The sequence below is a fragment of the Cydia fagiglandana genome, chromosome 10 (assembly GCF_963556715.1).
Source record: "Cydia fagiglandana chromosome 10, ilCydFagi1.1, whole genome shotgun sequence".
Lineage (NCBI taxonomy): Eukaryota > Metazoa > Arthropoda > Insecta > Lepidoptera > Tortricidae > Cydia > Cydia fagiglandana.
Window position 1 is genome coordinate 19,604,925 of NC_085941.1, and position 14,178 is coordinate 19,619,102.

At 38.7% G+C, this 14,178-nt stretch overlaps 1 protein-coding gene across 1 annotated transcript in view; it reads right to left on the minus strand.

Moving 5' to 3' along the window:
- Positions 1-13,950, minus strand: part of LOC134668357 (tetratricopeptide repeat protein 7B) — a 32,914-nt gene extending 18,964 nt beyond the window's left edge. Inside the window, exons 1-4 of the mRNA XM_063525838.1 lie at positions 13,632-13,950; positions 11,338-11,617; positions 5,102-5,213; positions 3,773-3,924 (exon numbers count right to left, since the gene is read on the minus strand). Coding sequence (XP_063381908.1) covers positions 3,773-3,924; positions 5,102-5,213; positions 11,338-11,617; positions 13,632-13,758 — 671 coding nt within the window. The 5' untranslated portion in view covers positions 13,759-13,950. The remainder of the gene's footprint in view (positions 1-3,772; positions 3,925-5,101; positions 5,214-11,337; positions 11,618-13,631) is intronic.
- Positions 13,951-14,178: the final 228 nt, after the last annotated feature.

The window sequence follows — 14,178 nt, forward strand, 5'->3', positions numbered from 1 at the left end:
TAATTAAACCTTTAAACGAGCAATTCTTGTTTATTTATATACCGGGTGTGGCTTGTAATACGAGCAAAAAATTAAATTGTAGGCTGTACTCCTTATACTGACCAACTAGTTTAGCAACTAGAACAATTAGTTCAGCAACTTTTAAAAATAGCTTGTGGTTTGATTTTTAATACACTTTAAAGTTTATTTTACGACGCAATGTATTGCGAATTTTGTTATGTTTAAGGCGTGACAAGCACAATGATATGGCGTGGTGATGGCGTCCATTGAAGATAATATTTATTTTGTATGAAAATAGGGAGTCTAAATACTTCATAATTTTAAAAAGTTGTTGAACGAAAGTGTCACCGTTTGAGGAGTACAATCTATGTTTTAATTATTTGCTCGTGTCACGGGCCACACCCGGTATATACTAGCCTTTGCCCGCGACTTCGTCTGCGTGTAATTATTACCAGCAGCTAGAGTAAGTTCAGCGCCTGGATAAAATCTAATAGCAATTCGAGCATAATATGCTTAAATGTTTACACCAATTAACAGGCACTTCATTAATTTTCTCATTTCCACCCCCCTTTTCACCCTCTTTAGAGATGACTTCTGACATAAAAACTATCCTATGTCCTTCCCCGGGACTTTAACTATCTCTATGCCAAATTTAAACTAAATCCGTTCAGCGGTTTAAGCGTGAAGAGGTAACAGACAGACAGACACACTTACGCCTTTGTAATATTAATATGTATTATATACATATGTATTTCGGGGATCTCGGAAACGGCTCGTAACGATTTCGATGAAATTTGCTATATGGGGGTTTTCGGGGGCGAATGCGATCTAGCTAGATTTTATCTCTAGGTAAACGCGCATTTTTGAGTTTTTATATGTTTTCCGAGCAAAGCTAGGTCTCCCAGATAGTGTACCTTTAAAACGTCCAAATTCGAAATAACGTCCAAATTGTGTCAAAACACAATGCATATCTAATTACAGATGTAGTGCATAATTATTTTCCATCGTATTTTCACGGAAACTTACGAATTTGTCTTGCTATTTCAATCACTCTCGGTTCCAAAAGTACTGAGGTTGATTGAAGTAGCATGACAAATACGAACGTTACCGAGAAAATACGATGAAAAACAATTTAGGCGCTACATCTCTACGAGTGTAGCAAGAATCCCATTGTATCGTACCCAGGGTTCGGAAACCGGTATTTGCTCCATACAAAAATACCGGTATTATTACGTTCGTTTTTGTTCTTTTGGTTTATTATTTCATTTTTAATGGGACAATCTAATAATACAAAGTTATAAATATTGGAGAAGGTGGTATGCATGCAGCTTACTGATTTCCTTGAAAGTAATAACATACTCCCATTAAGACAATCTGGCTTTAGAAAAGGGCATAGCACCTCCACTGCCCTTCTTGATGTGGTAGATAAAATTTTGTCCTCACAAGATGTAGGCGAAGGAACAATGTTAGCACTTCTCGATTTCTCCCGTGCCTTTGACTGCATTAACTCATCTACTTTACTTTCTAAACTAGCATACTATGGTTTCAGCAATAACTCGATAAAGTGGTTCGCAAGCTATATGAGTAACAGGTCACAATTTGTTCAACTGCAAGGCGCAGACGGCTTAACTGTAGCATCAGGATTACTTCCAGTATCTAGAGGGGTGCCGCAGGGCTCTATTCTTGGCCCAGTGTTGTATAGTCTCTATAGTGCGGATATCGTAAATAATATAAAACATTGTAAATTCCATATCTATGCCGATGACATACAGCTTTTCATATCATTCAAACCAGAAGATACGCAGCGAGCTGTCGATAGACTTAATGAAGATCTGCACCGCATTGACCGCTGGTCAGAAATGAATAGTCTCGTTCTCAATCCGACAAAATCCAAGTTCCTCGTTTTGGGCTCAAAAAAACAAGTTAACCGAATTACAGCTGCAAATCCGCAAGTCAATATTTCAGGCAAATGTGTGGAGATGGTATCGGAAGCTCGCAACCTAGGCCTGCTCATGGACAGCTCTCTGCACTTTGAAAACCACATCTTAGAAACTGTAAGGAACTGTTTCTATAGACTAACAGTCCTTTACAGAGTTCGTAATTATCTTAGTGTAGATATGCGTGTAAAATTGTGCGACACACTCATCCTGTCCAAACTTAATTACGCGGATACGGTATATGGTGATTGCCTACTCTCTCGTACCAAGAAAGTCATACAACGGTTACAAAACGCCTGCACACGCTTTTGTTTCCCAATACCCCCACGATCACATATTACTCCGTATTTAAACATGAATAAACTCTTAAATATGAATGGTCGACGTACCCTACATTTTGCCACGCTTTTATTTGGTATCTGCAATAGTAAAAAACCCACATATTTGCATGATAAGCTGGTCTTCTACCAGCGTCATATCAGGCGTAATCCCCGACTGATTAGCCCAAGGCACAATACAGCAGCATTTCGTGGCAGTTTTCGTTATGCTGCCACGAACTGCTGGAATAACCTTCCGCCACCTATTTGGGAGAGCATTACTGTTAGTGGGTTCAAGTCTAAACTGAAAAAACATCTATTGGCTCAACAAGGTATTGCTGCCTAAGGGCATCATTTTCTAAAATATTGGTATCAGCTCTAGTTCCTTAACCTCAAAGTCGATTCCTAGTTAACCGCCGTATAATAAAACCATATGTATAATATTTTTGTAATGCTTATATAAGTATTGATATTTAATACAACAAACTACTCCTACTACTAACACACGAGTCGCGCAGTATGCTGTCCCGCACCGCACACCTCGCTGGCTCCACAGAAAATCAGCGCCGTTGGCAATGCTTAGTCGTGCCAACTGAATTACTGAGTGGAGACCATTTCAGCCTCACATCTTTATCTTTAATATGTCCCTTTGTGTTTTGTATACTTCTTGTTTCGCATTTTATGTTATTATTTCCTATTGTGCATTTTGTAATGGAATGATGTGTTGCCTGAATAAATATTTTTCTATTCTATTCTATTCTATTCTAAGTTGTTACCTAAATACATGATTCAGTCCTATCTAAAGAGCATATGAAACTATGCGGGCATATAAGTCATAAGTCATTTATTCATAAAACCAATTTACACGTTATATATAGAACATATTTACAATATGCCGTGAACAAACAAAAACTCAATTTGAAATAAATCTAACAGTTAAATAAATCTAACTAAGAGTTACTTGACATCCCTTTTTTGTTTACACAGGGTTACTTTTTTACCGGTACAATAAAGTTTACCACATCATTGGTATCGATAATAGATCACATCGCACAAATATTTTTTTTTTTTTATTTCGCTTCAATTAATTTATCCTTCACCAATTTAGTAACTTCTGGTTACACTAAGCCGCTCGCTAAATCGCGCGCGATGACGTAAACAAACAGTTGCCAGTTCGTGCGTTTGCTAATTGATGCGTAAGGCATCCACATTTTCTAGTACTTTAGCGGATAAGTTCGGGCATTGGTATTTTTGTTTTTTTGTTCCCAAATAGTAGTAACAAAGAATGCTGGTATTTTTTATTTTTGGCAACAATTACGTATGTTGATTTATTGTACTGGTAAAAAAGTAACCCTGTATAATGATAAGTATTGTTTACATATCTACCTACATTACTGCGCCCATCAAGGTTTAATGTGTCACATGTGAAATGCAATAAATAAATACATTACAAATAATTCAAAATATTGGGCTATTTCGGGGTTTAAAAAAAATACCGGTTCCGAGCCCTGCTCGTACCTGTCAACGGCGCTGTGTAAGCGCTGAGCCCGTATGTGTAAGAGCGGGACGCGCTGTAGTGCTGTCTCGAGCGTCGCGCCCGCACTGACGTTCGTTGTACCTCGTTGGAGATATAGAAGTGTGAGTTCTGATGCCAGCTCGAAACTCCGAATCTGAAAACACTATCTATTTAGGCTGCGTTTCCACCAGAGATATGCGAGGTATATAAATAAGTTGAAACTCTAGGTCAGCGGTCGGCAACCTTTTAGCAGCCAAGGGCCACATAGTAGTTAACGAAGTTGACGCGGGCCGCACACAATGGTAATATTTAGAACAATCATTGTACCATACTTTTCTCAATAAATTATTTGTATTTGTATTTGTTTGTATTTGTGTCTTAAGCAGACATTGTCGATGGTCAATATTACATACAAAATAGCCAGGGAAGCTCGCGGGCCGCAAGCGAGAGGTCCGCGGGCCGCTTGTTGCCGAACACGCACTAGGTCCATGGGGTCCCAGCGCGCACAAGTTGTTCGCAGAAATCGCGAAGCGTCTGGTTGGCGTAACTGGGGACCGAAAAGCTGGCGGCCACCTCGCACAACGTATCAGCATTGCGATACAGCGAGGAAATGCCGCCAGCATCCTTGGTACAAGGCCTCAAGGACCTATTATAGATATAAGCTAAGCAAAGCTTGTACTATGGGTGCTAGGCGACGATATACATACAACGATGTGCTAGGCGACGATATACATACTTATATACATACGAAAAAAACTCGTGAAGCATCAGTCAGTCATCGGTCAGGAATAAATATCTGTGCTCTTCAAACAAATAAATGCCCTACTGGGATTCGAACCCAGGACCATTAGCTTCACAGGCAGGGTCACTACCCACCAGGCCAGACCGGTCGTCTAATTTCTTCATTTATTTTCAACGCTAAGTGTATAGTTATTCTATTGGTTCTAGGCCCAGTTGCACCTTCCCACTAACCAGGGGTTAAGCGGTTATACCTTTAAACTATTGTCTTATTGTACTGGTAACCATGGCAACTCCAGTGGAATGGTGCAATTCGGCCTTGACAAACATATCCCTCGCTACGCATCCTCCATGGTATAATAATATACTCCGCCTGGTACTCTCTTCCCGTCTTTTCGTGGTCACGTGACTGACACAAGTCATCATGCGACAGCGCTATATGGTAATATGCGATAGCGCTATATAAAGTGGCAACGTTATTGTGATGTAGGCTTGTGTCACTCGGGAAGAGACCATGTTTTATTAGACTATGGTATTCTCGCACATCTCTTCAAAGGGTTAAAAGTTTTGTTGGAAAGAGACGGAAGTCTTACCATCTCGCTTTCTCGCTCGGCCTGCTTATATCGACTGCTGCCCGGTAGCGCTGTTTGTTCGAGACATAAGCCTTTGATCGCGTAGGACTCGGCTACTATTCTTAAACTCCGACTGTAAGAGAATACATTTTTTTTGTAAACATACACAGGTAAGGGCCACTGGCCTAATCCGGGGTTAACCGGTTAAACCGTTAACTTAGTGTCAAATTGTACTGGTAACCATGGTAACTTCAGGTTTAACCGGTTAACCCCGGTTTAACGGGATGGTGCAAGTGGTCCTAAGTCTGATAGCGGACCCTGGGTTTCGAAGCAGGGCTATGACCGTGAAAATCGTAGTTCTAAAATTGCGGGCATCTTTCTCTGTCACTCTAGTTACGCCTTTGTTGGAGTAAAAGAAAGATCTGAATGCGAATTTCGGTTTTCGCGGTAGCCCCTCTGAAACGAATCAATTCTTCAATGGACTCAAAAAGGAAAGGGTCTAGCAGGCTAAGCGAACAAGAAGTGCCCCCAACGACGGATTTGGTCATTCTTTCAGGTGGTGTACTGGCAGGTCCTAAGAACTCTCTATGCTTAATATCAGTCCTCGATCTTCTTTTGTTTTCGAGTTATTCAGGATAATGTAAAATCATCAGTGTATCATTGAAAGTGTCATATTTTGTAAACCGTTCAAGTTAGATTAACCAAACAAAATTATATTTGACAACAATAAAATAGACTACAAAATGAATATGTTTAACCTGCATCATGTCCTTATACTTCATTATAAAAAAAAACACTTTATTTTTCTTCTCATTACTTTTTATACTATTCGCGGAGGTACACCTACAAAAAAAAAATATGCATGAGTAGCCACTAATACCCACTATATACACATATAAAAATATTTGCATAAATCTTCGTGCGTCATGCCAAAAAAAAAACATTATCGAACAAGGATCTCGGAAACGGCTCTAAACATAAAAAAACTCAAAAATGCGCGTTTTCCCAGAGATAAGACCAAGCTGAATCAATTTATCGCCCCCGAAAACACCCATTTAGCAAATTTCATCGAAATCGTTAGAGCCGTTTCCGAGATCCTTGTTCGATAATGTTTTTTTTTTGACATGACGCACGAAGATTTATGCAAATATTTTTATATGTGTATATAGTGGGTATTAGTGGCTACTCATGCATATTTTTTTTGTAGGTGTACCTCCGCGAATAGTATAAAAAATAATGAGAAGAAAAATAAAATGTTTTTTTATAATGAAGTATAAGGACATGATGCAGGTTAAACATATTCATTTTGTAGTCTATTTTATTCTTGTCAAATATAATTTTGTTTGGTTAATCTAACTTGAATGTTTACAAAATATGACACTTTCAATGATACACTGATGATTTTACATTATCCTGAATAACTCGAAAACAAAAGAAGATCGAGGACTGATATTAAGCATAGAGAGTTCTTAGGACCTGCCAGTACACCACCTGAAAGAATGACCAAATCCGTCGTTGGGGGCACTTCTTGTTCGCTTAGCCTGCTAGACCCTTTATCCCAACCTATAGTACCTCTTCAGTTTGATGAAATTTAAATCCTATTCAATTGGAACAGAGTCGCTTTTGCTTTGTTTCGTTCAATTTTCCAACAACTCAAAATCAACTCTATTTCCTACACTATAGGTTCTAATTTCAATGGCAAATTTTGGATTTTTCATTTGTATGGAGGCCTTAGGTTCATCTTTTTAAAGGTTTTGTTATCGCCGTAGACCTTGTTGTAAGGGTCCCTTAGGTGTCACAAATGAAAAATAAAACGGACACGTGCGAGTCGGACTCGCCCACCAAGGGTTCCGCACCATTACGCAAAAAACGGCAAAAAATGTATTCTTTTTTTAGTGTTTGTTGTTATAGCGGCAACAGTAAGTCGGTGTTGTAATTAGGTACCCATTTAGTAGTATTTACTATTTACGTGCGATTCGACCTTCACGTAAACAAATTTCTAATGTATGCTGTTATTAGAACTTGTTTAACAACTAACTTAACTACAATAACCATAGCGGACGACCTTCCGTATCCGTTTAAAAACAGTTGTTAATTATTTCGATTTTAACTCCATGTTTTATGCAAAAATGGATAGCAAACCTGATACGGATGGAACAACGAAACAGGGCTCGGAACCGGTATTTTTTAAAACGGTTAAAGATTCTTTATTCTCATAAGAATTACAAATTCACTTACATGAGAACATTATAAATTAAAGTATTTAAAACCCCGAAATAGCTCAATATTTTGAATTATTTCATGCTCTTTAGATAGGACTGAATCATGTATTTAGGTAACAACTTCGTATTATTAGATTTTCCCATTAAAAATGAAATAATAAACCAAAACAAAAACGAACGTAATAATACCGGTATTTTTGTATGGAGCAATACCGGTTTCCGACCCCTGCAACGAAAAATGACACATGCTCATAGTCTATTGGCTCCGCTACACTATGGGCCATCATGCTGGGCCACTAAGATAGGCCAGTGTGTAAAGACGGTACTTAATGGTGTTGGATAGCTTAAGGTGGCCACTGACGAACCTTCCAACAGTCCAAATAGCGTGGCTGCAATCCAAAATCGGTCCGTGAATGTCAAAAACGTACAATGTTTAATATTAGGATGCCGTCCATTTGGATGAATCCGTTGTAACGGCATCCATTTGGAAGGCTCGTCAGTGGCCTGCTTTATGGCGCGGCGGGATGGCGATTACGTTCATAAAGTGGCTATGCACTTTTACATACATAATATCCTAGTTATAAGGTAGCACGATAGATATTATATAGTTACAGTGCGTGTATACAGACTCTATGTCCTACTCGCAACTACGAATTATCACAACAGCGAGATTACGTAATGAGGCTAATTACACACTTATAGTGTTAACTATAGTATTAATTTCCTATTTTTAGTGTCAGTTAAAAGAGCCAAGACTCATAGAGAAAAAAATACATAGTGCTCACTCCATACATCCGTTTTAGTACCAAAATGACTATTATTTTCGTAGTCGACATCAGTACTGCTACTTAACAATAGATATTGCAACGACCGAAATAATGTTCAACAATTTTCAGCTAATATTATAACCGGATTCTCTATTTACAATTAGTTGTAAGTTGTAAGATATTTTAGATAATTCTGCTACTCGCTGTTAGATGTCGACTGCGTAAAATAACTGCCGTATTCGAACTTCAAGATATTCACAAGAGACGACACGTACTAGATCCATTCTAGATACGTTATAGTTTAGATATCAACTAGTTCTCTTTTGCAGCGCAATTCGGGCAACCAATGTCACTTTTACGTTAGATAGAGTAAGATATCTATTAGATGTGAATTAGATCTCTAAGTCATATCCTGTGGAAATCGTTCAAGAGTATCTCCAGAATCGCGCAATTGTCAAATTTGACAAGTTAGATCTTAAACATATCGTTATCGTATCTTGGTGATGTCTAAAAGATATCTAATAGATATCTATTTCAAAATCCGAATCGGGCCCTAAGTCTTCTTTAATACTAAAACTAATGTATGGAGTGAGCAGTCTATTCTTACTATATTTCACTATGCTAAAGTGGTATCGTCTTGGGTTGTCCCATTCGTTTTTCGTCAAGTTCTTAAATTAGTCCTATTCTGCTTTCGTCACCCATTCTACATTCGTCACAATCGTCGGTGGCTTTCAATGTAGAATAAGTGACGAAAGCAGAATAGGACTAATTTAAGAACTTGACGAGAAACGAATGGGACAACCCAAGACGATACCGCTAAAGTGTAGTTGTTTACGTACAATGCGATTTTATAATAGTGACTCATCCAGGCGTCAGACTTTAAACAGTTTATTTCATAATTTGTAAATATGATCTGTTTGTAGTAATACAAAGTCCTCTGCGAAATAGTTTAACCAGATGACTTCTTAATAAACAATATCCACTCTTGAAATCAATTAATTTTAATGACTTCTTTTTTTGACATTTGTATTTACCTATATTATTGCTATTTTCTTCTTCTTTCCTTGATCTGGCTAAGTATTTTTAATTTAGTGTTAGTGTTTTGTAGTTGAGTGTTTAGTGTTAGTTGTATATTTTGTAGTTCTATTGTGATTTTGTTTGACATGTGTTATTTTGACATTAGAGAAATTGAATTGAAAGCGTACTTATGACCTTCGTCCTTCAATTATATACCTATATTTTATATGGACTGGCGTTACGGGCAATAAGAATGGGGCCTGAATGGAGCCAGTACTGCGGTGTGACACCGCTACAACGCGATTGGTTGATGAGTTAGCATCACGCGCGCGATTGGTCGCAACTTGTTGCGTTAGACTCTACGATTGGCTCAAACTTGTGAGTACCGCTGAACTAGTTTTTAGTGCCCGTAAGGCCTATGATTGAAGGTAGCAGAGGGTGTAGAAAATACTTGATTGTATCGTGTTGATTTTAGGGTTCCGTACCCAAAGGGTAAAAACTACCCTATTAATAAGACTCCACTGTCCGTCTGTCTGTCACCAGGCTGTATCTCATGAACCGCGATAGCTAGACAGTTGAAATTTTCACAGATGATGTATTTCTGTTGCCGCTATATCAACAAATACTAAAAACAGAATAAAATAAAGATTTAAGTGGGGGGGTAACACACAACAAACGTGATTTTTTTCCCGTTTTGTTGCGTAATGGTACGGAACCCTTCGTGCGCGAGTCCGACTCGCACTTGGCCGTTTTTTTCTTAGGTTGCACTGTGAAACAGGAGGCTTAGAAGTTATGGCACCAGCTGCTAAATGTGAAGGCGCTGACTAAGTACCAGCCCTGGACCTGGGACTCTTTTTCTGTCTTATATAATATATAATATTTATAGTTTGTTTTTTTTAGCATTAGAGATAAGGTAAACAATCTTGATGTGTCTTTTAATTGAAAAACACTTTTTAAAAATAAGTTACGGCAAATATGTAACAATTATGAATCTAATACAATCTTTTATATTCTTCTGCTTTCATAAGTAATAGTTATAGATTTTTAAAATGCATTTTTCAATTAAAAGACATGTCAAGATCGCTCACCTTCTTTGAAGTTCTTTCTAATGCTAAAAAGAACGAACTATATTTCAGTTTGCATTAACAATTTCATTCCAATAATAACGGTGCGATTCACTAGAAATGAAATAGTAAAGATATGTGACGTTCCACGGCGAAAGTTACCTTATAGCGGCTGGCGCTTACGCTATTATTATATCGCCGCCGCCGCTCCAATATTCAGCAGAGGCAATGGCACCTTTTGCAGTGGAACTACTAACTTTACTATTTCATATCTAGTGAATCTCTAATTCATTTCCCGAATCGCGGCGTAACTCTCTCGATATGACCTAGTAACCCGGGGCCCTTATCAATTTATGTAAGTCCATAATGAACTAATGCCAGGCGTGGCTCACTCCGCGATTTCGTCGCTTTGCTACAGGTAGCTAAAAGTACATCCGTTCCACACCAATTTTGGGGTTTGCCATAAGCCGCGCGTGGCGCTGTCGCCACCTAGCGGCCATATCTGTGCTGATAGTGACAGACGCGTTTTGTTAGAGAGTGAGTCTTCTGTACCTAGTACTATTATTTATTCTGTGCTAATGCACTATTTCCGGAAATCATCGAACTAATATTATCTTAGCTACAACAACAGTAATCAACAAGTAATAACTGTTATCAACTGCAGACCGGATGGCAACATGTCCATTTTAAATATTATTTTAATTATAACAATTTTATCTAAAGGTCTGTCTCCATAGTGCGCGGCAAACTATCGAACATTGAGCGAGCCAACACGATCAGATCGAGTTGGCTCGCGAGCCAACCCGGTATCCATTGCGCGCGGCTGCCTCGCGAGCCAATGTTCGATAGTTTGCCGCGCAATATGAAGACAGGCCTTAATAAACGTTCATCGCAAAGCTAGGCTATTAACCGCGAAGATCGAAGTTCGCCAATTGCGAGCATATTTCTCCGTCACTCTAATTACGCTGCTCTAGCCTACAATTTACAAATTTCGGTTTTCGCGGTAGCGGTAGGCCCGTAATTCCGTCGCACGACCGTTTGTCGTGATTCAGGGTACCTAGCCAAGGTGACAATCGTTCGCCGAGAAACGATCGAAACTATCTGTCTTTATCACACTAATATGGAAGAGTAATTGACAGACAATAGCGTTTCGTCACTAAAAATTCCCTATTCAAGTAAACACTTACATAGGCAGCTCCTTCTCTGTTAACGTATTCAGCTCGGCCATCTTATAATTCTTCAGCGACTCATCGTACGCCCCGCAGGCAAAGTTCAGCTTCCCAAGTAGCAGGTGAGCATCCAAAGCAACTCCGGCCTTCCGGCCCGCCTCGTCGGTAGCCAGTGTCAGGTATCCTCGGGCCTCGGAGAGCTCCCGCTGGGCTCGTTCGATGTTTTCTTTGTTTGGGGGCCATTCGTCCAGGTAGGCTTCAAGCTTGCCTTCTCCGATGAGGAAGTGTGCGAGGCTTTCTGTAAATGATTGAGGTTTTAGCATATTGATAGATAGATGGAATACTCTTTATTGGCACACCTCATTTGTTTACAGTGTTTACACATACATTACATTATTTACATTTGTTTTCGTAAGATATGCAATAAAATTTATAAATAATGGGCATTCAATCAATTAATAATCAGAATCAGAATCAAGCATTTTATTCGTGGTAAACTTAAATCTAAAATTACATACAAGAGTATAACTAAAAACTATAGATATTAATAAAATTGGTATTGGTGTGAAAGTTTACCACGAAATCGGCTCGCCTCAGCATAATACTGACGCAAAAGTCAGCGCTGATCTTCCGGCGAGACCATTTGTGGGCCATGAACACAACCATACAACCGTAATTGATTGTTGAATGCCCCTTTCTACAATTGTGGTATTGGTTTTGTGTTATTTGATGGGTCAAAATTATTTACATTCCTCTCTCTCTTTTTTTTTTATTCCTCTATAAATAATAGTAGATTGTACAACAAGGGCATAAAGTGACCCATCTTTAACCGAGGCAAGTTTTTGGTCTGAGCGAACCGAAGACCAAAATAGTAGACGAGAGTAAAAATGGACATTTATGCCCTTGTTGTACACTCTGCTTTTCACTTCGATTGCGAGGAAAATATACAAAAAATCAAATATTTTAGGTTATTTTAACGTATTTATTCAAGACTAAAGAACATTGTTCTTGGGCCGGTCGGGGGCGCGGGGCGCTCCAATCGGGAGAGCGCCGGTCGGGGGTGCGCCGGCAGGGCTGGCAGTTTGTATGGCAGAATTTGGACTTTATTGCTAAATCAATAAGGGTCGTAATAGATGATTTTACTTTATGCTCTAGAACATAAAATGCGATTTTATGTCGTCTACGCACGACATAAAGGTGCACTTTTTGAGCAAGAGAAGTGAAAATAAATTTTATGTATTGTATGGCACAGATTTTCATAGTTTGAAATCTGCATATCATTTATGATCCTTGATATTATGCTGCAGTTAGTAAGGGTTTTAATTAAGGCTCAGCAAGATGGTTGCTCTACATATAGCCGAAATATAGAGTTCATTCCCATTTGACATGGTTGGCAACACGCCAACAGAATAATAGTAGTAGTATTGAACTGTATGTAGGACATGTATCTTAAAACTACTTTTATAAATAAAGATTTGAATCCAAAATGATAACTTTTATAAGCATAGACTGAATGCTCTCAGATTTTTACCTCTGAAATGATAGTTTGATTACAACCATGGCTGACAGCAAAAATATATATTTTAAAATTAAATAGATACACTAATAACATGCTGGGGCCTATTGCATACTAAGATACAAACTATAACTATCAGTTTATAGCTTGTAAAAAAAGGTTCTCATCAAAGGCTCACCTTGCATGCTCTTTTTCACATAGACAGTGGCAGATTTACTCTAAGGCCCAGGGCTATAACCGCAAAAATCGAAGTTCACAATTTGTAAAAATTTCATTGGAGTAAAAGAGAAAGATCCCCGCAATTTGCGAATTTCGGTTTTCGCGGTAGCCGCTCTGTAGGCCCGGGCCTAGAGTGGCAAGACTTTAGGGGCGGCAGCCAAGCGGCCATCTATGTGATGACTGATGGGTGCTGAAAAAGGGGCGGCCAATTCTTACTACAGGGCCTGGGGCCTGGAGCGAGCAAGACTGCAAATCCGCCACTGGACATAGAATTAAATCTGTTAGAAACGTGATTTGTAAGAAATCTTGCAAGAATACTGAAACCCGCTTGACAAGTTTTGAAACTACAAAAAATCATAAAATTAAATTCGATTATCTATAATTGGCTATTAATGTACCTAATCATGCGTTCAAGCGCGGCAATATGCTATTGCAGTATGAGTATGTCATAACTCTGCAAATAAACAGTTGTGTGAGTAATGAGCTGATAAGATCTTAGGATAAGCCAATGTCACCAACTGCCCAGACCCTAAACTTGCTCTAAATAGTCAGAATAGGTGTTTAAGAAGTCACTGACCATGCTGCGGCGACCTAGACTTCAGCTGCTGAGCTAATTCCACCGCCTTCTTCCAATTCGACTCCTCACGGCTCTTCTCGATCTCTGTTTCGTAACTCCGCACTGCATTCTTGCTCCTCGATGTCATTTTAGCTCACGCACTATCATCCAGATGTCACACCATCGACTTTAATTCGAGTTTCACTCAAACATTGCAAGAAACAGGAAAAAACTCTTCGAAATCGCATGAAACCCCAGCAATTGAAGGCCAAATCTGACAGATGACAACATCCTCCCGTAAACGTGTTTCTTTACACGACTTATCCAATCTGCTAATAGCATTATGAAGATTATGAATTTCTTTTTGCTTTTTATCGACAAGCAATAACAAATTAAATAAACTGTTTTTGTTGTATTACAAATAAATCAACTTACCCAGTTAAAGTAAATTTCAAAAAATCCTTTACCAAGTTACTATTCATATTTTACATATTGCAATTTATTTTTTACATATTGCAACCTAGATATAAGTCTGATTTTACTACTCACCGCTAGATGGCGATACAAC